This window comes from Leucoraja erinacea, chromosome 1 (assembly GCF_028641065.1).
Source record: "Leucoraja erinacea ecotype New England chromosome 1, Leri_hhj_1, whole genome shotgun sequence".
Taxonomy (NCBI): Eukaryota; Metazoa; Chordata; class Chondrichthyes; order Rajiformes; family Rajidae; genus Leucoraja; species Leucoraja erinaceus.
The window spans coordinates 13,409,132-13,435,605 of record NC_073377.1 but is presented as its reverse complement, the minus strand read 5'-3'; the positions used below and the strand labels follow the sequence as shown (position 1 = coordinate 13,435,605).

Sequence of the window (26,474 nt, the reverse complement as noted above, 5' to 3'; positions counted from 1 at the left end):
CTTCAAGGCACGTAAAGATATGCAATAAATGGGGCTGCTTCAAAGGATGAACAAATGTTTGCATACTTTTTTTGTCTGAGTTCTATGAATAAGACTTCCTGTACTGCAATGAATGACGTGCAATTGAATTAAAAAGTTCATTGGTATGCCATGGAAAGAAAATTATGTACCCTTGTGGCCAAGTAGTAGAGACTAGAAGATAACAGTCCTGTTAATTATTATTTGATTTAAAAAATACTATCCGTTTCGTGTTTTAAAACATTGCATAACATGTGCCAATTGTTGCTTCCCGCTTGAAAATGTCAGGTACAGATGTTTAAACTGAAATCTTTTGAAATAATTTTGTGCAATTTGCACAGGTATTGCTGCATAATATACTGAGGAAACTTAAATTCAAAGTTATTGTGAAAGTAGTTTTAAAGACTTTGGGGGAGCTCCATGGCGCAGCAGTGGAGTTGCCTTACAGCAATAGAGATCTGGGTTTGATCCCGAGTACTGGTGCTGTCTGTATGGAGTTTGTATGTTCTCTCTGTGACCGTGTGGGCTTTCTCTGTGAGCTCGAAAGAAGCACAGTTTTCTATGTTAATTGGTTTTGTTAAATTGTAAATTGTCTCGTGTGTAGGATGGGACCTGTATACGAGGATCATTGGCCTTGTTTCTGCGCTGTATCTCTCTAAACTTTCTAAATTCACAAATGACACAAAGCTGGGCGGCAGTGTGAACTGTGAAGAGGATGTTAGGAGGTTGCAGGGTGACCTGGACAAGTTGCGTGAGTGGGCAGATGCGTGGCAGATGCAGTATAATATAGATAAATGTGAGGTTATCCACTTTGGCGGCAAAAACAAGGGGGCAGATTATTATCTCAATGGGGTTAGGTTAGGTAAGGGGGAGGTGCAGCGTGACCTGGGCGTCCTTGTACACCAATCACTGAAAGTTGTCTTACAGGTACAGCAGGCAGTGAAGAAAGCTAATGGAATGTTGGCCTTCATAACAAGAGGATTTCAGGATAGGAGTGGAGAGGTTCTTCTGCAGTTGTATAGGGCTCTGATGAGACCACATCTGGAGTATTGTGTACAGTTTTGGTCTCCTAATTTGAGGAAGGACATCCTTGTGATTGAAGCAGTGCAGCGTAGGTTCACGCGATTGATCCCTAGGGTGGCGGGACTGTCATATGAGGAAAGATTGAAAAGACTAGGCTTGTATTCACTGGAGTTTAGAAGGATGAGGGGGAATCTTATAGAAACATATAAAATTATAAAAAGACTGGACAAGCTAGATGTGGGAAAAATGTTCCCAATGTGGGGCGAGTCCAGAACCAGGGGCCACAGTCTTAGAATAAAGGGGAGGTCATTTAAGACTTGAGGTGAGAAAAAACGTTTTCACGTAGAGTTGTGAATTTATGGAATTCCCTGCCACAGAGGACCGTGGAGGCCAGGTCACTGGATGGATTTAAGAGAGAGTTAGATAGAGCTCTAGGGGCTAGTGAAGCCAATGGATATGGGGAGAAGGCAGGCACGGGTTATTGATAGGGGACGATCAGCCATGATCACAATGAATAGATAGATAGATATTACTTTATTAATCCCCTTATTCAGGGGAAATTCAGATGTCCTTGCAGCACACTAATAAAAATACAACATAGCATTCAAGAAGTTTAACATTAAAACATAAAAACATCCCCACACAGTGGTTCCCACTGTGGGGGAAGGCACAAAGTCCAGTCCCCATCCTCTTGTCCACCTAAAGTCGAGCCTATGAGGCCTCCACAGTCGCCGTTACGGGGCCCGATGTTCCCGGCTGTTCTCGCCGGGTGATGGTACTCCGGCGTCGGGAGAACCTTAGCGGCCTGGGGTGCCAGGAACGGCCGCCCTCCTACCGGAGACCACGGCTTCCAAGCCAACAGACTGCGCCGAACGGAGCCCCACACACTGGCGATCTCGGCGAGAGATCCCAGACTCCGGGATGTAAAGTTCAGCGCCGCAGCTGGCCGCTCCACAGAACCGCGGCTCCACGATGTTATTATCGGACCCAGGCAAGGCATCGCCCGCTCTGCAACAGCGCTCCAGCGCCACGGCCAAAGCCGAGGTTCTGGCCAGGTCCCCTCAGGAAACGTCGCTCCAGTACCCGCTGGTAGGCCGCGAGGACAGGTCGAAAGTGCTGCTCGGAGGAAGGCAGCCTCTCCGACCAGGTAGGGACTTGGAAAAGCAGTTTCCCCCTTCCCCCCCACCACCCCCCACACATAAAAAAATTAGACCCCCCAACTAAACACGTACTAAAAATAATAAAAAAGAAGTGAAAAAAAACGGGACAGCTGCAGGACGGGCAGCCGTTCAGGACAGCGCCCCCACTGCCCCCAATGGCAGTGCTGGCTCGAAGGGCTGAATGGCCTCCTGCACCTATTTTCTATAAATACTATAGGGAAGCAGACTAATTCGATAGTTCCGTCTCGCAACTGCATGGACCCAGTTTTGATCCAGACCTTCGGTTCTGCCTTTGTTGAGTTTGAACGTTCATCCTATCGCCATGAGAGGATAAGTTGCAGGGACACAGAGAAATAAAGGAGAGAGTGAGTGGAAATAGAGGGTTCTCTTGGAAACCCACATGAAGCCCATGAGCTGAATAGTCTGCAAGCCTCATGATATATATTTTTTTTCTTTCTAACTTTTTATTAAGAAATAGTGGCTTGGGAGCTTTATTTATTTGAAAGGGTAGATAGGGATTTGGTCTAATGTCTAATCCATCAGAGTGATGACTTTTGCTCTCAAGTGGGGCTTGAAGTGACTGGTAACCCACTGGTTCAGGAATGACAGTGGTAGCACAAATCCTTTGTTTTCCTAGCTGCACAGATGCAAATGGCTGCATTCATATTATCCCTCATGTAATTTAGTTCTTACTTGCTTAGACGGTTGCATCTTCCTGCTTGCATGTATGCCACTGTTTCCTGAACATACACTCTGGCCTCTGTTATTGGCTGTAACCAGTTAAACATCCTTACTCTCCTCTCGTTTGTGCTCTCTGGAGTCATGTTTTTATTCCATTCATCTCATTTTTCTTTTACTCCAGTTCATTGCCTTCAGGCACAGAGTTTGTCAGTGGGTAATTGGCTGAATGTGTATGTTATCTACAATCTGCAGAATACTTTTAAAAAGTGTTGATTAGCATTCCCAGCTTCAAATTCTCACTTCTGATACCACATCTCTCCCTTTCCACCCCTTTTCCTGAACCCTTCTCCTCCCGCACGGGATTACCAGTGACTTGATTGTATGGATTCAGAACTTGTTTACGTAGGGTTGTGGTGGAAAGATAAGAGATGAGTGGAGTGCCACGGGGATCTGTGTTGGGACCTCTGCTGCTTGAGATATGAATTGGATGTAACTGGCTGGTTTGTTAGTAAGTTTGCAGATGACATCAAGATTGCTGGGGTGGTGGACTGTCAGGAAGGCTGTCAAACTATACAGCAGGATATCAGCTACAGAAATGGGTGGAGAAATGGCAGGTGAATTTTAATCTGAGCAAGTGTGAGGGTTGTCCTTTGTGAGGTCAAATGTAAGGGGGGAAATATACAATTAATGTCTTGATCCATGACAACATTGGTGTACAGAGGGATCTTGGGGTCCAAGTCTAAAACTCCCTGGAAGTGGCAACGCAAGCAGAAAGTGGTAAAGTAGGCATATGGTATATTTTCATATGTTGGGGGCATTGAATATAAGAGACAGGAAGTTATGATGCAGCTTTATATGACTTTGTATGGGCTGCATTTTGAGTCATGCTTGCAGTTCTGGTTGCCCAATTACAGCAAGGATGTGGAGGATTTGCGAAGGGTGCAGAGGAGATTTCCCAGAATGATGCCTGGATGAGGGGGTATTAGCCACAGGGAGTGTTTGGACAAACTTGGTTTGTTTTCTCTGGAATGATGGAGGTTGAGGGGAGACGTGATAGAAGTACATACAATAATGAGAGGCATTGATAGGATAAACAGTCAGAATCTTTATCCCAGGTGGAAAAATCAAATACTTGAGGGCATAGCTTTAAGGTGAGACGGGCAAAGTTTAAAGATGTTTGGGGCAAGTTATTTTACACAGACGGCGGTGAGTGCCTGGAATTCGCTGCTGGGAGTGGTGGTTGAGGCAGATATGATGGTGGCATTTAAGGGACTTTTGGATAGGTAAATGGATATGGAGGGATATGGATTCTGTGTAGGCAGAGTTGGTCTTGGTATCATGCTTGGCACAGACATTGTGGGCCGATGGGCTTGTTCTTGTGCTGTACGGTTCTATATTCTTTAAATGATTGACGTTTTATTTGTGTAGTTACTTGTATAGAAATTGCATTTTAACAATCTGAAGGTTATTGATCTCAAATTTTTACTCTGACTAAAATTTCTGTCCCCCAATGTTTGCTTAAATATTGAAGCATTAACAAAGACTGAAAATGTTTAAGTTGCGACTGAGATGTGATCTGGGGAATAGTTTCCTTTTAAAACTATTTGCGCTTGTCTTAGATGGTGGGTTGGAAAGTGTGGGTTCGAGCTCCACTTGAGTACACCATCCAAGCTGACAATCTGGTGTAGGAGTGGTGTTGATCCTCTCATAGAACATTGAACAGTACAGCACAGGAAATGGCCCATCGGCCCACAATGTTCGTGCGGAACATGATGTTGTTAAACTGTTCTTGTCTGCCTGGACCTAATCCTGCTCTGTTGCACTTCCAAAAGCTTCTTAAAAACCACTATTGCATTTCATTCCACTACCTCTGGCAATGCATCTCAAAAGCCCACCATACTGTGTAAAATAAAAAAAAATTGAAATAAAACCCTGCCTGGTACATCTCCATTAAAATTTCTTCCTCCCACCTTACAGCTATGTCCTCTGCTGTTGAACATTGCCACCCGGGGGGGGGGGGGGGGGAAGGTTTTAACTGTCTGCATTGTCGTCTATGAAAGAACAATATAAAATTAGATGGAAGATTATTTTAAAAATAAGAGTTATTGTACCCCAACATTCATGCGTCAATTAATCTAGAAATTGGAGATGCATTGATGATCATTTTCCAATGTTCTATAGATTCAGGATCAGTTCCTGTGGATTGGATGGTAGCTAATGTTATCCCACTTTTTAAGAAAGGCGGGAGCGAGGAAAGCGGGGAATTATAGACCAGTTAGTCTGACATCGGTGGTGGGGAAGATGCTGGAGTCAATTAAAAAGATGAAATAGCCGCACATTTGGATAGCAGTAACAGGATCAGTCTGCCTCAGCATGGATTTACGAAGGGGAAATCATGCTCGACTAATCTTCTGGAATTTTTTGAGGGTGTAACTAGGAAACTGGACAAGGGAGAGCCAGTGGATGTAGTGTACATGGACTTTCAGAAAGTCAGAAAGGGTCCAACATAGGAGATTAGTGGGCAAAATTTGAAAATTGGTTGGCGGACAGGAAACAAATAGTAGGGATTAATGGGTCCCTTACAGAATGGCAGGCAGTGACTAGTAGGGTACTGCAAGGCTGGGTGCTGGGACCGCAGCTATTTGCAATATCAATCAATGATTTAGATGAAGGGATTAAAAGTTACATTAGTACATTTGCAGATGACACAAAGCTGGGTGGCAGTGTGAACTGTGAAGAGGATGCCATAAGGGTGCAAGGTGGGTGAGTGGGCAGATGCATGGCAGATGCAGTTTAATGTGGATAGATGTGAGGTTATCCACTTTGATGGCACATGCAGGAAGGCAGATTATTATTTAAATGCAGTCAAGTTTGGAAAAGGGGAAGTACATTGGGATCTGTGGGTCCTTGTTCATCAGTCAATGAAAGTAAGCATGCAGGTACAGCAGGCAGTGAAGAAAGCAAATGGTATGTTGGCCTTCATAACGAGAGATAGACAGCGCTCTTAAAGCGGAGTCAAGGGATATGGGGAGAAGGCAGGAACAGGATACTGATTGGTCATGATCACATTGAATGGCGGTGCTGCCTTGAGGGGCTGAATGGCCTACTTGTGCACCTATTGTCGATTGTTGCCAAATTTGTGAATTAGTCGAGTACATGACAGTTTTCAATGCACATGCTTAAAAATAATTACGCACTATTCTTGTACCATTTTGGGCATCCCAGAGGATTGGAAATATGATTGTAAAGGGATGCACTCTCGTAGCTGTTGACATATCTGGATAAATGCACAAGCTTGTTTGACTGAATAAAATAGTATCGGTAGTAGTATTACCAAGCAGAGCAAAGTGCATATTTTACTAAGGTATTTGCCATCTGTGGCCATTAGGCAGCCTTGAATTACATTGTGTACATCAATAAGCTGCTTACAGTTCGTGCCTAGAGTAATATAAGAATGAGTACTCTAATGCAAGATTCTGGAGGTTGACCTCTGCCTGGAAACAATTTCCAAAAGAGAAACACTACTCGGAAGGATAAATGTGCATGTAGTCTACAAAAGCAGGAATGTGTTGAAATTGTAAATCTATCATAGTTTTGGATCATTTTTTAACTATCTAAATTCTATCCATTTGATTGAAGTTATTGGCAACATCATTCATTAAATGTCATGTAATTATATTTAATGTTTCCTGTTTAAATACTCAAGTATGCACAAAGATGAAAATTTTAACTAGACCGCGGTACCCGTTGGGTCCCGTCCACTTAATGCGTGGTTGCTGTGTGTGGTGGGGGGGGGGGGGGGGGGGGGGGGGGGGGGCGGCGGCCTGCGGCGTCACACACTAACCACCACACACCACCAAGCAAAACACATGCACGCGCACACACACACTCTTGATATTATATTAATATTCATTCGCTCATTTTATCCCATCCCCCGCCCTTTCCACTCACCCATAGCGCCCAACTCGCAGACACAGCTGGAGAGGGAGGGAGGGTGGGGGCAGAGGCCAGATGTGTGTGGGGGGGGGGGGGTGCATGGCATCACAGGGGAGGGCTGGTTCCCGAATGCAATACTCTCTCCATGCTCTGCTTCTGCCCAGGTCAAGTCACCGGGCTCGGCCGGCTTGGCCTGCAGCAGCAGCCTCTCCACCATGCGCTAACCCAGGGCAGAGGCGTGGGGGGGTGCAGCGTCACGGGGGAGGGCTGATACCCGAATGCTATAATCCCTCGCACCAGCTCCAGGCTCTGCCTCTGCCCAGGTACAGTCACCGGGCTCAGACTGCGGCAGCAACCTCCCCACCATGTGCCAACCTGTGTTGAGTACAGGGCCCGACATGCTCGTTCTTTCTACATCTTTTGAATAACTGAGGCGGGGGGGGGGTGATGTCACTCGCAGCGCAAGGAAGAACGGCACGGGGAGCAGACCCATTGTGACATCATCGGCTCTTATAAAATTCAAAGTTTTGTCAAATTTTTGAACGTTTTCAATAATAATTTGAGAAATAAAGCATGAAATATTCAGATAAGGCAATTTTGGACTCTAGGGGGAAAATCTCTACCGGAATATGTAAAAGGTTTACCATTACCGCGTTGTTTTTTCATGAAGATGTGATTACACACAAATACACATCCGAGATCAGAGTTTTGGCCAGGTGGTTTAATGTTTGAACAACTATTCTATTGTGGTCACTCCTGCATACAACAAATGCCTGATGAGTAACGCAATGCCAATAGATAACATTGTCCGTGCTTGGCACTCTTGCACTGTTTCATTAAAGGTGTCCTGGTGGATAGTTAACATAACAAAGTATAAATAAAGCAAATATCTTGCGATTAAACTATACACGTGATGTTTCTTGTCATGCCCATCGTATTAAGTTTCTTACCCTAAAATCTTAATGGTTTTTGACAAAGCATTATAAAACTGAAACACTACTGAGTGTTTTCAACATTTTGACATTTCAGCATTTTAGCATCTTTAGTGAATCGTAAAATAGTTTTTATACAAACTTTTTCTGAGTGGTTTCAATTTTCATAATTGCATAGAGGTTGTCCGGCGAAAATATTTTGCTGTTTGGGTTTTTTTCATTTGGGTATATTGTCCAAGATGGCGCCACGTGCGGCAGCCCCACCAGCAGCTTGTGTGTTTCTTTCCACTTTTTGTTATTTTTAGTGTCCTAACGTATGTATTAGTGTCTCTCGGTGTGTCTTATGCCGGGGGTGCTGGCGGGGGAATGGGGGAAAAACCGTTTCCAGTCACCTACCTCGGCGGCTTTTCTCCATGTCGCATTTTTGCCCCCCCCCCCTTGCGGCCTATCAACTGGATTGGTGTGGCCTTTCCGCCTGGAGACCAGCCCTGAGCCTAGAGCTTCAACAGCAAGCATAGCGTGGACTTCAATATCGCAGAGCTCCATTGTTGGAGCTCCAACCACGTGGGCCTGCTCTAACATCATGGAGCTCGGACTGTGGAGCTTCTAGTCGTGGGTGCGGCATGGACGTCACCATCGTGAAGCTGCCTGCGACCTTCGCTGAGGATCACCTGACAAGGTGCCCCGACCGCTCGGGCCGTCCGTAGCAACGACTGCGGTGGTTTCAGGGACTCGACCACGAGTCCACAGAACGAGGAAGACTGACTGAACCCTTGTGCCTTCCATCACAGCGGGAAGTGCTGACCCCACTGTGAAGGATGTTTTATGTTTAATTCCTGTTGTGTATTGTGTTCTTTCTTTCTTACTGGGAGAGGACTGCTCTTCTGCCCAGCTTACTCTTGAGTAAAACTGCAAAATGCAGATGGCACCACTCAACCTCAGTTGGAGTGAAAGTCACTTAATGTAATGTAATATAGTGGGTATTATTTGGGTACATTGTGAGATTCAAGGACAAGTGGTAACTTGGTGGCATCTTGAATGAAAACTCTTTAATAAAAACAGAATTCTGAAAGTACTCAAGTGAAGAAAGGCCATCAATATGAAACATTGGATTTGTTTCTTTTTCCACTGATAATGACTGATCTGAGTATTTCCAGCATTTCATGTTTGTTTTTCCAGACTTTTGTTAACGCAAATTGTGATTGTCAGAATTATTCTATGATTACTGTACTTCAGGTTGAGTAGAGGACATTACAAAAAGAGATTAGGAGAAAAAGATAAGTTGTTGAGAATTGAATCTGATATGGTTCCTGCTGTTTTTCACTTTAGCGTGAAGGTAAAATTATCAATAATTTCTCAATTTCCAGTGAACAAAAGATGGTTTCAAGGGAACTAATGTCCAGCAGCTATATTTTATTAAAGGCAATAATAATTACACTGATCTGTGGTTTTCCTTTTAAAAAAAGAGTGAAGTAGTCTAATGGACCTTATTTTACTGCATAGTTCTATAAATTAGATCGGTTTCATTGTTTAAATAGCTGCCAGAGCATAGTTTTGAATCTAACGTGAGCAATGTGTTTGACTTTAGGTAAACTATGCTAAAAATATTCAGTTGCATTTAAGATTTTTTTTAAACACAAATCGGTGTAATTTTCCATTATGTGAAGTATCCTGGCTAAATCTGGGAATTTTACAAGAAAAAACCTTTGTCCATTCAGGCTGTTGCACAGGATGCTTCAGAAGTTGGCTGAATATGCGTTTATTAATTTTTGTAATCTGTTGTTGACCGAGTGAAATTGATATGAAGGCGAGTCATGAGCCACTTGCTTTCATAGCTGTAACTATGAGACTCAAACACACTTAAAGATCCAACACATCTTTATTAAACACTTACAGCATTAGATCTGCAGTACATTACATCTCCGAGCTGCTGCGTCTACTGCCTGATGTAGGCAAGTTCTTAATATTATAAAGCATGTACTAGGTGGGGCTACTACTAACTAGCAGTATGATTGGCTAGCATGCAATGGCAGATCTACAATAGCCTTTCCATGTTTTTTTTAATTGAGCTATGCCAGGTCATTTCAAGCTCATTTTACCCTGATAGAATATTTTCCAACACTTCATCTCTTAGAAACAGAAAAATAGGTACAAAAATGTGGATTTGCATGATTGGGATCCTTCACAACTGGTTGGATTTCCCCTGGGCTTTAAGATTAATCGATTTGTAACTGAATGAATCTTAAAACCCAGGGACAACTGAACTGAGCAAAATATCAGATAGGCAAACTATTTCAAAAGCAGGGTTACACAGAAAAGCTGGAGAAACTCAGCGGGTGCAGCAGCATCTATGGAGCGAAGGAAATAGGCAACGTTTCGGGCCGAAACCCTTCTTCAGACTGATCAGGGGTGGGGGTGGGTGGGGACAAGAAAGGTAAAAGGAGTAGCCGGAAGGCTGGAGGGTGGGAGGAGACAGCAGGGGAGCTGAGGAAGGGGAGGAGACAGCAAGGACTAACAGAATTGGGAGAAGTCGATGTTCATGCCCCCGGGGTGCAGACTCCCCAAACGGAATATGAGGTGCTGTTCCTCCAATTTCCGGTGCTGCTCGCTGTGGCCATGGAGGAGACCCAGGACAGAGAGGTCGGAGGCGGAGTGGGAGGGGGAGTTGAAGTGCTGAGCCACCGGGAGGTCAGCTTGGTTATTGCGGACCGAGTGGAGGTGTTCGGCGAAACGATCGCCCAACCTCCGCTTGGTCTCTTCGATATAGAGCTGCTGACATCTAGAGCAGCGGACGCAATAGATGAGGTTGGAAGAGATGCAGGTATACCTCTGTCGTACCTGGAACGATTGCTTGGGTCCTTGAACGGAGTCGAGGGGGGAGGTAAAGGGACAAGTGTTGCATCTCTTGCGGTTGCAAGGGAAAGTGCTCGGGGAGGGGGTGGACCGAGAGGATGAAGGGAAGAATTGACAAGGGAGTTATGGAGGGAGCGGTCTTTGCGGAAGGCAGATATGGGGGGAGATGGGAAGATGTGGCGAGTAGTGGGGTCACGTTGGAGGTGGCGAAACTGACGGAGGATTATTTTTTGTATGTGACGGCTGGTGGGGTGAAAGGTGAGGACTAGGGGGACTCGGCCCTTGTTGCGAGTGCGGGGATGGGGAGAGAGAGCAGTGTTGCGGGGTATGGAAGAGACCCTGGTGCGAGCCTCATTTCAAAAGCAGGTTAGCCGAATATTTCACCCATCACATTTAATTAATTTAAAAAATCCTATCTTGTCTCAAGTTTCTGCTCCTTTGTTAATGACAATGTAACCATTGGAAACCTATCATTATGTAAAGCTTTGTTTGACTAGTTTTGCTTATTCCAGCTTTTGCCTTGTCCTCGCTTCCCTTTCAACCAAAATTAACCTATTGCTTTTACACTGCAAGGATAAATCAGAGACTCTAATCAGCAATTAAATCACCAATAGTTTTTAGTAACCAGATGTGTTGCTTGCCATTCAGATTCTCGCTATAGATCTACCTTTAAGGTCAAGATGACAATTATTGGAAATTATCTTGCTGTACTTTTGTATTCTTGGGTAGTCATGTCATCATGACTATTTGAGACTTTCACAGCTCAGCATGGACACCAGTGGTTGAAGAGATTCCTTTCAGTTCTTCACCAATTTTCTCCTCTGCTATTTCTGACTGTTTAATCTTCATCGATTAATTCAGATTTTTGTAGCATTTAGTTTTATACTTTGGACATTGCCAGCTTAAATAAAAATGAAGTACCTCAAGTCTTCATTTTCAATCTGTAGTTAAGAAGGCAAACTTTGTCGTATGCTCTTATTTGCATGGAAGAATCAGTGATGGAACTCGGCACAGTTAATTCAGATTCAGATTCAACTTTAATTGTCATTGTCAGTGTACATTACAGAGACAACAAAATGCAGTTAGCATCTCCCTGGAAGAACGACATGGAATATGATTTCAATAAATAAATCTATTTACATGCATACAGACATAGTGTTTTTTCCTGTGGGAGGAGTGTCCGGGGGGGGGGTGATTGGCAGTCACCGAGGTACATTGTTGAGTAGTGTGACAGCCGCAGGGAAGAAGCTGTTCCTGGACCTGCTGGTCCGGCAACGGAGAGACCTGTAGCGCCTCCCGGATGGTAGGAGGGTAAACAGTCCATGGTTGGGGTGAGAACAGTCCTTGGCGATGCTGAGCGCCCTCCGCAGACAACGCTTGCTTTGGACAGACTCAATGGAGGGGAGCGAGGAACCGGTGATGCGTTGGGCAATTTTCACCACCCTCTGCAGTGCTTTCCGGTCGGAGACAGAGCAGTTGCCATACCATACTGTGATACAGTTGGTAAGGATGCTCTCGATGGTGCAGCGGTAGAAGTTCACCAGGATCTGAGGAGACAGATGAACCTTCTTCAGTCTCCTCAGGAAGAAGAGACGCTGGTGAGCCTTCTTGACCAGAGTTGAGGTATTGTGGGTCCAAGAGAGGTCATCGGTGATGTTGACCCCCAGGAACCTGAAGCTGGAAACACGTTCCAGCGTTCCATCGTGATCGGTGGGAGGCGCGACTCGCGTCGCTGCGGCCTCTGCAGTCCGTCTGTCTTTCTATTATTTTTTTCGTCTCGTTTGAATGTAGTTTTTATAATTATTTTTTGTGTATGGGGGGTGGGGGAAACTTTTAAAATCTGTCCCCTGCACAGGAGAACCCGACCTTTTCTCTGTCGGGTCTCCGTTGTCGTTGGGGCCTAGCACCGTGGAGCGGCCTCCAGCAGGAACGACCTGGGGCTCCAGTCACAGAGCTGCGGACCTACTCACCATCGTGGAGCTGGCCAAGTTTGGAGCGGGTGGAGCTGTGGTGGCGCTCGGCTGCGACCTGACGCTGGAGATTCGGAGGCTCCAACCGCAGGTCTGGTAGACAGTAATACCGGGAGCCCGCGTCCCTGCTGGGAGACCGCTTATCGGGGCTTCAGCAAAGGCGACTTCACCCGTCCGAGTTGCGGGGTTGAAAAGTACCTGGAGCGGGGCCTTGCATCATCGCCCGGCGCGGCTTGGAATGGCTGCGGGACTTTGCTAGCGCACACCGGGGGCTCCAACAACAAGACCCGGAGCGCGGCCTTGCATCACCCGGCGCGGCGTTAATGGCCGCGGGACAATTACCATCGCCCGCCGGGGGCTTTGACTGTGACATCGGGAGGGGAATGGGGAGTGCAGGGGAGAGAAGTTTTTGCCTTCCATCACAGCGAGGAGGAGATGCGCTGTGATGGATGTTTGTGTAAATTGTGTTGTGTCTTGGTTCTTTCTTGTGTGTATGACCGCAGAAACAACATTTCGTTTGAACCTCAATGGGGTTCAAATGACAAATAAATTGTATTGTATTGTTCCACCTCTGTTCCGTTGATGTGGATGGGGGTGTGCGTGCCGCCCCTAGACTTCCTGAAGTTTACAATGAGCTCCTTGGTCTTCTTGGAGTTAAGGGCCAGGTTGTCAGTGCACCATGCTGTTAGGAGCTGGACCTCCTCCCTATAGGCCCACTCATCGTTGTTGCTGATGAGGCCAATCACCGTTGTATCATCTGCATACTTGATGATGGTGTTAGTACCATGTACAGGTGTGCAGTCGTAGGTGAAGAGGGAGTAGAGGAGGGGGCTCAGCACACAGCCCTGTGGAACGCTGGTGTTCAGGGTGAGGGTTGAAGAGGTGTGCTTGTCTAACCTAACAGACTGGGGTCTGTTGGTTAGAAAGTCCAGTATCCAGTTGCAGAGGGAGGGGTCGATGCCCAGTTTACCGAGTTTAGTGATCAGTTTAGAGGGTAAAATGGTGGTGAATGCTGAGCTGTAATCGATGAACAGCATTCTTACGTAAGTGTCTCTGTTGTCGAGGTGGGAGAGGGCGGAGTGAAGTGCCGTTGAGATGGCATCCTCCGTACTCCTATTCTTGCGGTAGGCAAACTGATAGGGATCCAATGTGGGGGTTGGCAGCCTTTGAGGTGTGCCAGGACCAGCCTCTCGAAGCACTTGGTGATGATGGGGGTAAGTGCAACTGGGCGGAAGTCGTTGAGGCTTGCTGCAGTGGAATGTTTTGGCACCGGCACGGTGGAGGTGGTTTTAAGGCACGTGGGGACAACTGCTTGGGCAAGTGACAGGTTTCAATCGTGTTCATTGTGTTTTGTAAAATTTGTGTTAATTTCCAGCCAAACTGCCATTAGATTTCATAATTGATTTCCTTTCATCTGCCACTTCTATAGACATTCTTTATTAACTGCAAACCTTCATACTCTCCGAGGGAATTTAACTCCTTTATTCTCGCTGGAGTTTACATTCCCAACTTATTCCCCTCCAACAGGCAGAAACTAAAACTACTTTCAAGCTCTATGCCGAACAACATGGTCCACACAGACATTTTCAACCAATCCCTGCAAACCTGTGCTGTCCCCGACTGCTTCAAAGTCTCCACTATTGTCCCTGTACCCAAAAAGGCAAGGATTACTGGTCTTAATGACTACAGGCCTGTCGCTCTGACCTCTGTAGTCATGAAGACCTTTGAAAGGCTTGTGCTGGCTAAGTTGGAAAGTATCACGGACAGACCCTCTGCAGTTTGTATATCGTACCTATAGATCTGTGGATGACACAGTCAACCTGGGCCTGCACTTCATCCTACAGCACCTAGACTGCCAGGGGACCTAAGCAAGGATTTTGTTTGATTTTAGCTCTGCATTCAACACAATTGTCCCAGAGCTACTACACTCCAAACTCGCCCAGTTGACTGTGCCTGAACCCCCCTCAGTGGATCACCAGCTTCCAGACAGACAGGAAGCACATCTCGGATCCACAGACCCTCAGCATAGGAGCACTGCAAAGCTGCGTACTCTTCCCTCTCCACTCTCTCTACACCAATGACTGCACCTCTACTGACTCCTCAGTCAAGCTTCCCAAGTTTGCGGATGACACAACCCTGATTGGACTGACCCAGGAGGGGGAGGAATTAGCATCCAGATAGGAAGTGACACAGCTGGTGTCCTGGTGCCATCGCAACAACCTGGAGCTCAATGCTCATAGTGGAATTGATTGTAGACTTAAGGAGAGCTACACCTCCCCTCACCCCACTCACCATCAACAACACCACTGTCACATCTGTGGAGTCCTTTAAGTTCCTGGGAACCATCATCTCCAAGGACCTTAAATGGGGGCCACCATCGACTCCACAGTCAAAAAGGCACAACAAAGGATGTATTTCCTGCGGCAGCTGAGGAAGTACAATCTGCCACAGGCAATGATGGTCCAATTCTATACGGCCATTGTAGAGTCTCTGCTCACCTTCTCCATGGTCTGGTTTGGCTCAGCCACCAAGCACGACACCTGGAGGCTTCAGCCAATCGTCCGATCAGCAGAGAAAGTTATTGGCTGCAACCTTCCCTCCATTGATGAACTGCACACTGCAAGGGCCAGGAAGCGAGCGGGCAACATCGTCTCTGACCACTCTCACCCTGGCCACTAACTCTTTGAATCACTTCCCTATGAAAGGCGACTCTGGATTGTCAAAGCTGCCACAACCAGACATAAAAGCAGCTTTTTTCCATGAGTAGTAGCTCTACTCAATAACCAAAAATCTGTAGCCTCCTATTGCTCTGGGTATTATTTAATTCACATGTTTAATCTATAATGTTTTATTATTAATGTTTAATGTTTTATGTGTCATTCCCAAATGTCACTATGTCTCATGTTGTCACTTGCGGGTGGAGCACCAAGGCAAATTCCTTGTATGTGAACACTTGGCCAGTAAACTTATTCATCATTTGTTCATTTGAAAGCAATAAAGTTTAATCTTGCTTACATTTGCTCGCTTTGAGCAGGATTTCATTGCAGAGGTTTGATCATTTTGGATGTTAAAAATGTGGACTCAATTAACTTAATTTTAGGACTGGCTGTGGCTGGCTAGGCTTGCGTTCATTGTCTGTTGTGTGTGGCCTTAGAGTGGGTTTGTGTGGTGATTTTAGAGCAGTTACGAATTGTGAATAAAATTGAATAGCATCTAGGCTGTACTAGGACAGCCAATTTTCTTTCCTAAGGACCATTATTGCACCATTTTGGTTTTTGCCCTCTTGTGATGGCATCCTAATCTGTGATTCCCGCTGTCTTAATTGTGAATTAAAAATTGTGATTTGAGGTACATTTTCTGGTTTTACTTTTGGAATTTGTATTACCCTTTGAGTAGTATATCCATTATATCCCAGTATGGATGCATGTGTTTGAAATGATTTGGTACTCATTTTCCTGACTAATTTTGTAGGCTTTATGTGCCATATTGATTGGGGCCCCTTTATTTTTCTGTGCTATTAAGCCCTTCATCCTCAGTTCTCATTACATGGAGATTTCCATGAAGTCTATTTATTATATTTTGATGGGCTGCGTTCTCATGCTTTAGGATTTATTTTTCAAAGGTATTCTTGAATTTAAATGCAAGAATGATTATTCTTTATGGCACTGTGTACCTGTGGGTGCATATCCTGAATATATGAAATTTAACTAACATTCCCATTATTCTAGCTATAGCACAAGCTGCTCACAAAACGGGTATAATTTAATTTAAGTTTTATTCAGTGAGGTGCATTGCTGTGCGGAGAGAAAATGTTCCACTATTGTTGAAACTATTGTTTGTCTGAAATGTGACTGGATCATCAGCACAATAGCATGCAAGACTTTCACTTTTATCAAAATAGCCATGCATTTTTAAAATGCGAAAGCAAAATTGACCTGGTTATTGACATGGGTACTAAATCTAGACATGGCAAAGTTTCTCAACCCAGAGGACCTTGCAAAGTCCTTCATAGTATCTGGACATTGTTAACTTTAAAAGCAGTTCTACAGAATAGTTGGTGAATGGCCTGATGTCATATTTTCACATCGTTAATGACCCAGAGCATGAGTGACTAAGAACGAGCATTCAACTGATTTCAGCCAGAAATGTTGAGTGGGATGACCCATCTTCCTCTTCAAATCCCCACCATCACAGAAGCGAGTATTTTAGTTCAATGCTTCAATTAATGGTACTTTATTGTCACATGTACCTAGGTACAGAGAAATTATTTTGCATCCAGTTCAATAAAAATTATAAAAATTAATTTCACTGTGCATTATTCCACGTGTTGGAAAGAAATAGCTGAGAGAATTGTGTAGAACATGACAAGGCAGCACATTTGACATTCCAGAATTAACAGTACCTTAAGCCAAGTGGTTCTAGCACTGTTATTAGATTGTCATCACCAACCAGCAGATGTGGTACATCTGTCTACAAAAGGCATGTCACATCCAGCCCACATAATTACCGTCTCTTTGTTAATGATAAGGTGTTGGAAAGTGTCATCAAGCGGCACTTAATCACCAATACTCATTGTGTTTTTTCCAGGGTAACTTGAATCTTGATCTCATTAAACTCATGGACCAAACATGGGTCATAAACCTTATCTTCAGAAGTGTGTGAGAGTAACATTTGACTGAATAAGACATCAACAAACATTGCTAAAACAGAAAAAGTAGTTGGAGTCATTCCTTGCACAAAACAGGGATGTTTCTGTGTGTTAGAAATGCTCAATTAGTTTCCCTCTGACATATGATCAGAAGTGAGGTATGTTTGTCAACAATATCACAATGTTCACTTTTAATCATAGCTCCTCTGCAAAACCCATCTGTGCTTGCATACAGCTAGGCCTGGGGTAGATACAGGACCAAATGAAATGGATTTCCTGAATGAGAGTTAATTGTCAGCAATGTATTTGTCTCTTATGGGTTTTGAGGAGTAGAAGCTTCCAGTGTATGTGTGGGGAAATATGTCTGACAGCCATGTGATGAGCTAATTGAGGATCTGGGATGGTAGAGATTACTTTCACTGCTAAAGTATTTTGTGAACTAAGGTTTTGTTTTCAAGGTTACAATTTTGACAGCATCATTAGATGCAAGTGTAATTTTATTGTTTATTTTCCTACTTTGGTTGGAACTATATGGGCATGTCTTAATAAAACCAATTCCAAGCAAATGTATTTAGATTAAAAATTTCCAATATTGTGCGTGCATCACTAATTGATGAGCAGTTATTTATTAATGAGGAATGAATAAAAGTTCCACTCGGTCATTTGATCAAGAAGAACACCAAATTAAATGTTGATAGTATTTAGTAAAATTTTAGTGAAGTTTCAACAATACTTTATTTGTATTGCTTTTCATTTAATTTTACTATGAATGCATTTGGCAACAAAACTTTTATATTCTTGTTGCATTTGTAATTTGACAGGTAATTGAATGTACTGAAGGTTATATTGGTTCGTGAAAGCTGCAGCTGCCATGGAGGCCTATGAATAAGAACAGGGATGCAGTGCGACAACCAGGGAGTGCATGGGGAATATTGACACAGTACATAAAAAGCCTCCAATGCTTGCCAGTGTGAGCAGTGGAAAAGAAACAACTACCATGGTAACACTAATCACAGAAAAGTTGCAGAACCAAAGCCTGCAGGATATGACGTGCCAAGCCTACGGCATTAATCTGGTAAGAGATTCACAAAGTTCCTCGGATAACTCTAGCTGTGATTCGTGCAATTTAACATATCCTTTGTGCTAATTCTGGTTGCTCTCTTCTTTCATGAGGGAAAGCTTGCTAAGTGACTGAATTATCAACTGTGTTGTATTAGTGCTTCCATTGCTGAATTTAACATCTCCCTTGAATAAGAGTCCAGATGGTCTGCTTGCTTTTATCATATTTCCATTTTGGAAGGGCAGATTATTGCTCTGGAACCATCTAGTTGGGGATCAGAACTTTTGTCATTTGAGGTTTAGATTTTCATGTGGAGATATTTTATGAATGGTAACTTCACATTTTACACAGGTTGACAATGAAGCCGTAAGAGCTTAATGAATATGAAATGTTCATTGAAAAATGTAATAATGCACAATCTTGATCTGGATAAGTTGGGGGGGGGGGGGGGGAAGGCTATTTTCTTACCCTTTTTGACAAAGAATTAAGGACAGCTTTTACGTAGGGGGCAGGAATATTGGTGTGGGATTAGAATATGAGAACTTTTTGAATAACAAGTTGCAGGAATGAAGCAGGAAAAGGGTGGTTCCACTTGGGCTCCTGTGACATGACTCTGAGTAAATCACCGGGTGGCGTTGTCAACGATGGCAGTCTCACATACAGTCTGTCTTTTTGCCTTTTTTTGGGTATTTTTAGTGTGTTTTATAATTAAAATGTATGTGTTTCTGTTTTCTGGTTTGTTTTATGTGGGGAGGGTGGCTGGGGTCATGGGAATTATTTTTCAATCTCTTGCCTTGCCGGAGATGCAATATTTTTCCGGATCGTATCTCTGGTCGTTCTGTGGCCTAACATCATGGAGCTGACGGCCTTGCTCAAGACTGATTTTGAACCCCACCATGGGGCCGTGGACTTGCCATTGGAGCCTGCAGTCGCTTGCCTGGGATTGACACTCCAACCGCTGCTGGCGTATTTCAACATCGAGGAGCTCGCAGTCTCGGGTAGAAACTGATGTTGGGAAGCCCCAAGCCACAGGAGGTTCGACGAGCCCCGACTTAGGTGTCCAATCGCCCGGTGCGGGGAACTGAGATCCCCCTGATGCGGGAGCTTGATCGCCCCAATGCGAAGGGCTCGACCGCCGGTTGCGGGATTCAAGATTCCCCGACAACGGAAGGTTCGAGTACCCCGACCGTGGGAGAACAAAGAAGGGAAGAAGATTAAACTTTATTTGCCTTCCATCCAGTGAGGGATGTGGGGGAGATGCTGTGGTGGATGTTCACGTAAAAATATATATATTTGGGTGTCTTGTTGCTCTTTATTGGTATGACTGTATGGCAATCTGAATTTCACTGTATCTTAATTGCTACATGTGACAATAAATTGAACCTTGAATCAAGCAGCCATTTTGATCTGCTCTGCTCCGCTATTCAAGAACACCATGGGTGATCTTGTTCACATGTTTCCTATCTGATCCTCGCATCCCTTGATTGACTCTGTACCCACGATCATCAGTTTTAATAGCTAAGCACATAAAGCCTTCTGGGGTAAAACATCCAAAGATTTCACCGTTTCGCATAAATAAATTTCTCCTTGTCGCAATTTTTAACGCCCAACTTCTTCTCCCAAATCTTTCGTCTCGAGTCTTAGATTGATAACCAGTGGTAAAATAACCTTATTAATGCTTGTGTTTTGACAAACAATATTTTGGAATGTTGGATCTTTCCAAATCCCATCATTTGCCTCTTGCGTCGATTTTGCATGTTCTCATTTTCTATGATCCAGGTAATATGCGTGGCTTTGTAAGTTGTAGATGTTGGATGGTGTATTGTAGATGTTGGATGTTGTAAGTTAATTGGCCATTGTAGATGTTGGATGGTGGCATGTGGAAGGACGATGTGTGGTTAATTAAGTGGGTACCAGTGGTCAGTTTGCACTTGGGAGGGCTGAAGGGCCTGTCTCCATGCTGTCCAATCTGCCCAAGTTCAATCTGACTCTTTAATCCTGACTTTTAAATAATTGGCTTTGTCTTGCCATTTAGTGTTTTGTAACTTTCAAAGATTCTTAATTTGTTGTTAGGTCCTGTGCTTTATAAGCTTTTACCTATTTGCAAACATAATTTCATTCCACAGGAAGGAGGCAGTCTGTGCACTGCCTCTGTCAGTACCATTAAGTAAGAATCTGATCCATTTATTCTCTTACCTGACAGAAATGCATACCTTTTGCTTAAACCGACTAAACTTGCCAGTCACAGAATTTGAGGCAAGACGTGAACCTGTAGCCATGCTGTGCCAGTTGATGCTTGTAAATGTTGTTTTTATGGGAGCTTGTAACTTTTAATCAGAAAGGTTTATCAGAGTGCTATCGTGAAAACTGGGAGTGGTAGGTTATTGACATTCTTATTTACTGGATATACTGATAACTTTTAAAGAAGGTCAAAAATGTACCTTTGTTTTACTGCCTTTGAAAGGGTAATATCCATGCCGAGATAATCATTTAATTAAAAAAAGGGAAGGTCTATTGATTGTCGAGTTAACATTTGACATCTTCACATGGGTAGTGCACAGGTAATCCACGAAAGGTTAAATATTCACAGATATTTGATTACATTTCTTTAACTAAATTATTGACTTGAATTTAATGGTTTGCAGTGAATGAGTGGCATTTGTTGCTCATTGGGTTTACAGCTGCCCACAGACTTCTGGCAGGTTTTGAGTTAATAACTAAACAATAATGCAATTTAAGGAGATTCTATGTGAACCAAGCAAGGTGCATCTCTTTAACCATTCAAATTTACGAATCCTCTGACATTAGGGTCCAAACCAGAAGTGAGGCAAAATAAATAATTGAAAGTAAAGTCACAGAAACCAAGAAAAAATAGTTTGAAAGAGATGTGTAAGATAAAAGTAATTAATTCTAGATTTAAAGATCCAGCGGTAATTAAATATACAAAAGAATAAACTACACACTGGAAAAGCTATTTTTCATTTCTAGGTCCATTTTGGTTGTAAACATGACTTGCCATCTGAATATTTTTAATTTGTGAATGGACTAGGCCTGACCATTTTTCTTTACCATTTAAGGATATCTAATGAGTAATGTACTTCATGTACTTTAATTAAAAACGCCTAATTCTTAATTTGTGTTTAACTGTGCAGTATGTGCTGAACACTTTATTCCACAATAACAGGATGTAGAGGCCGCTGATGATGTTCGTACCACAAAATCATGTTAAATTGGTAAACACAAAAAAGCTTGAGGAATGTGAAAGCGTGTTTGTCACTTTATTGCATTATATTGTTGAACAGGTACTTTGGATCTGCCTTCATTAGGGAAGTCACAAATAATCTCCCAGATGTACTAGTGGCCAGAGGACCTAGGGTGACGGAGGAACTGAAGGAAATTCACATTAGGCAGAAAATGGTGTTGGATAGACTAATGGGGCTGAAGGCTGATAACTCCCCAGGGCCTGATGGCCTGCATCCCAGGGTACTGAAGGAAGTGGCTCTAGAAATGGTGGATGCATTGGTGATCATTTTCCAATGTTCTATAGATTCAGGATCAGTTACCGTGGATTGGAGGGTAGCTAACGTTGTCCCACTTAACAGCTGGAGAGAAAATACAGGGAATTATAGACCAGTTAGCCTGACATCGGTGATGGGAAAGATGCTGGAGTCAATTATAAAAGATGAAATAGTGGCACATTTGGATTGCAGTAACAGGATCGGTCCGGTTCAGCATGGATTTACGAAGGGGAAATCATGCTTGGAATCTTCTGGAATTTTTTGAGGATGTAACTAGGAAAATGTACAAGGGAGAGCCAGTGGATGTCGTGTACCTGGACTTTCAGAAAGCCTTTGATGAGGTCCCACAGGACATTAGTGGGCAAAATTAGAGCATGTGGTATTGGGGATAGGGTACTGACATGGATAGAAAATTGGTTGGCAGACACGAAACAGAGTAGGGATTAACGGGTCCCTTTCAGAATGGCCGGCAGTGACTTATGGGGTACCGCAAGGCTTGGTGCTGGGACAGCAGCTATTTACAATATACATTAATGATTTAGATGAAGGGATTAAAAGTAACATTAGCAAATTTGCAGATGACAGAGCTGGGTGGCAGTGTGAACTGAGGAGGAAGCTATGGTGACTTATTAGACAGGTTGGGTGAGTGTGCAGATGCATGGCAGATGCAGTTTAATGTTGATAAATGTGAGGTAGGCAGATTAACTGAATGGTGTCGGGTTGGGAAAAGGGGAAGTACAATGAGATCTAGGGGTCCTTGTTCATCAGTTACTAAAAGTAAGCATGCAGGTACAGCAGGCAGTGAAGAAAGCTAATGGCATGTTGGCCTTCATAACAAGAGGAGTTGCGTATAGGAGCAAAGAGGTCCTTCTGCAGTTGTACAGGGCCCTAGTGAGACCACACCTGGAGTATTGTGTGCAGTTTTGGTCTCCAAATTTGAAGAAGGACATTCTTGCTATTGAGGGAGTGCAGCATGGTTAATTCCCGGGATGGTGGGACTGTCGTATGCTGAGAGAATGGAGCGACTGGGCTAGTATACGCTGGAAATTAGAAGGATGAGAGGGAATCTTATTGAAACATATAAGATTATTAAGGGATTGGACATGCTAGAGGCAGGAACCATGTTCCCAATGTTGGGGGTGTCCAGAACAAGGGGCCACAGTTTAAGAATAAGGGGTTGGCCATTTAGAACGGAGATGAGGAAAAACGTTTTCACCCAGAGAGTTGTGAAGCTGGAATTCTCTGCCTCACAAGGCAGTGGAGGCCAATCCTCTGGATGCTTCCAAGAGAGAGTTAGATAAAGCTCTTAAAGATAGCGGAGTCGAGGGGTATGGGGAGAAAGCAGGAACGGGGTACTGATTGTGGATGATCAGCTATGATCACAGTGAATGACAGTGCTGATTTGATGGTCCGAATGGCCTACTCCTGCACCTATTGTCTGTTTGTTGTCTATTGCATATTAGGGAAGACACTGTTCTCTTCCAAACATTTCCAAGGCTGATCTTTGGTGTTCCTGCTATTCAGAGCCAACCCTATTACTATATTTTCATTGCTTATGAAAAAATAATTGGTTTTATATTTAAATTATATCTTTAGTACCACAATACTTTTGAATTGTATTGGCTTTTATGCAAGCAAACATTGCAAATGTTTAGCCTGTACTATTTTCTCTGTGATTTCCCCCCCCCCCCCCCCCCCCCCCCCCCCCCAAAAATAGTGTCTATAACTATCTACACAAGGGCACTCGGTGGCGCAGCGGTAGAGTTGCTGCCTTACAGTGCCAGAGACCCGGATTCGATCTTGGCTACAAGTACTTATGTAGTTTGTATGGAGTTTGTATGTCCTCCCTATGTCCTGCGTCTGGGAGCTTCGGTTTCTTCCCACACTCCAAAGCCGTTCAGATTTGTAGGCTAATTGGCTTGGTATAATTGTAAATTGTCCCTAGTGTGTGTCGGTTAGTGTGCAGCGATTGCTAATCGGCATGGACGTGGTGGGCCAACGTGCACATTTTCTGAATGCTCCAATGCTGCTATCTCCAAACTAAACATATTTACGGTGTTGGGATAAAAATTCCATTCTCAGTCCTTAACATGATGGTATTTGTGAGCTATTTTATTTTACTAGCTAATTGCATTGTCCTCTGTGGAAAAGATGTGCTTTTATTATGAACCAAACTATCAAGTGAAACATACAAGGTTTGTCTGTGGGCTCTCTGTTTATCAGTTTTGAGTGTATGTGTGCAGAATTGCCTCCTCAGCTTGATCTGCAGTGGCTTTTGAACCTATAGCCTTTTGATTTAACATGTTCCATTGAATGCAAGTGCGTATAGCTTTTTGTTTTTTGGTGGTACATGTAGATTGAACAAGGACTAATTCCTGGCATTAATCTCAAGGGAAGCTGCTTTGACCATGCCTAATCTGGAGGAATGACTGCATAATGAGTATAGGATTGTAAATGTCAAATGATCAGATGAATATATCGTTATCTGTTTGATCTTTAGAGTAAAGGCGTTGCAGGGCAGAATATTGTATTGTTCACGCACCAATGAATATTGGTGGAATATGGCATTTGCCTATGGGATTGGGTCTTGTTGATATTGAAAAAGAGTACATCATACTGTACAGAAGAACATTGCAACATTATCATGTTGTCTGTTGTAATTTGAAATCCCAGTGTCTAATTATCACACAGCAAGACCCCATGAGTGCCCTCCTCCCCACCCTTCTCATCCAACCAACCTTCTCCCGTCTCCCCCACTGAAAGAAGTTATCCTCGTCACCCAGTTTCTTTCCCCTCCACCATCCCGCTGATACTACATTTCACTTCTCACCTTCCTTTCTTATTAGATTATACAATTTATACCCTTTTGCCTTCTCCACCTATCACCCCCAGTCTTAATTGGTATATCCACACTTCTCTCCCTTGCCTGACTTCTCTCCCACCTGTATCATCCCCTCCCAATCTGGATCCACCCATCACTTGCCAACTCTTGATTCCCCCCCCCTGCCACTTTCTACAAGCTATCTCTCCTCTAATAGATTAGTCTGAAAGGTCCTGATCTGAAACGTCATCTATTTCCCTCCACAGATGCTGACTGACCAGCTGAGCTCATCCCACCCTTTGTTTCTTTTGCCCACAAGATATTGACCGGATAATCTGTATGATCACTTCAATGTACTGTCCAAAATGTCAAAGATGTTTAATGCTATGAATATCACTTGGTTTTGCTTCAAATTGCAAATCATACTGACTTGTCAACATAATCATGGTTGCCTATTAGTATCCTGGCACCTCTTTGTAACACCTTCATGGGGATACTGTCCACACTTAGAGAAGTTGAAGATATCGGTGTAACGTAATCACATTGGTGATAAAAAAAAAAACGATGTACTTTTTTGGTTTGTTTATCGTTAGTTTGCTGATCCTCTGCCCTTGCTAAGATCTATCCTCAGTCTTGTGCTCTTATCTTGGGCAGTAACCTTTATATTCCACATCAATTGACCTTTTGAATTGCATATTCCCACTGTTGATTCCCTTCCATTTGCCCTGGCCACTCCACTTTCTGAATTTGTCAAACATGATTTCCTTTCCATACAATCATTTAGAGTTGGCATGCATTTATAATTTTGTGAATGCTCCACTGCTGCTATATATTAATAATGGATTCCAGTAATTAAATATGTCTGGTTCACTAGCCTAGATTATCTCCCTCCCTCCTTATCGAATAAGGCTTTTATTTTTGTAGTTCCACTGGGATATTTTCAAAATGTTGGGAATTTTGAAAGGCCATGACCAATACTGAGTAAGTCTGCAGTTACTTTGAAACTTTTCAATGGAGCTAATCAGATTCATCCTTTGTCAAATTAATTTTTCTTTTGAGTAAATTGTTTTAAGCTCCAGTTGCTCTTTATTCTTTGGAGCGCAGAAGGTTAAGGGGGGACTTGATAGAGGTCTTTAAAATGACGAGAGGGATAGACAGAGTTGACGTGGATAAGTTTTTCCCACTGAGAGTAGGGAAGATTCAAACAAGGAGACATGACTTGAGAATTAAGGGACAGAAGTTTAGGGGTAACATGAGGGGGAACTTCTTTACTGATAGTGGTAGCTGTGTGGAATGAGCTTCCAGTGAAGGTGGTGGAGGCAGGTTCGTTTTTATCATTTAAAAATAAATTGGATAGTTATATGGACGGGAAAGGAATGGATGGTTATCATCTGAGCGCAGGTATATGGGACTAGGGGAGAATACGTGTTCGGCACGGACTAGAATGGTCGAGATGGCCTGTTTCCGTGCTGTAATTGTTATATGGTTATACTATATATGGTTATATTATATGGTTTATACCCTGATTTTCTGCAATTGATGGGAAAATGCTTTTAGATCAATACAAATTGTTTCTTCATAGTTTCTGCTAATTCTCTACACTCCATTATTAATTTTAAAGTTTCATCCCTTATACGATTAATGTTTGGCTTCCCACTTCCTTGCTAGTCATTAAATGTCTTCCTCCTTTATCTCCTAGCAGTTTTCTCTCATCTATTACTCCCTATGTGACAACCTTTGCAGCTGCAGAACTTTTCCCACTCTCCTGCCTGCTACTCGCCTTTTCTTCATGTGGTAGTTATGGATGCTTTATCCTTCTGGGGGAGATCTTATTCGTAGGATATATTGTTGATG

At 43.5% G+C, this 26,474-nt stretch overlaps 1 protein-coding gene across 4 annotated transcripts in view; it reads left to right on the top strand.

Annotated features, from left to right (window-relative positions):
- LOC129707234 (protein FAM53A-like) overlaps positions 1-26,474 on the top strand; it is a 110,368-nt gene that overhangs the window by 13,866 nt on the left and 70,028 nt on the right. For 3 of the 4 annotated variants that reach the window (XM_055652136.1, XM_055652300.1, XM_055652220.1), the window contains exon 2: positions 18,043-18,296. The exons of the other annotated variant lie outside the window; for it this stretch is intronic. In XM_055652136.1, the coding sequence (XP_055508111.1) occupies positions 18,144-18,296 (153 nt within the window). In that variant the 5' untranslated portion in view covers positions 18,043-18,143. The remainder of the gene's footprint in view (positions 1-18,042; positions 18,297-26,474) is intronic. 4 annotated transcript variants of the gene reach the window in all.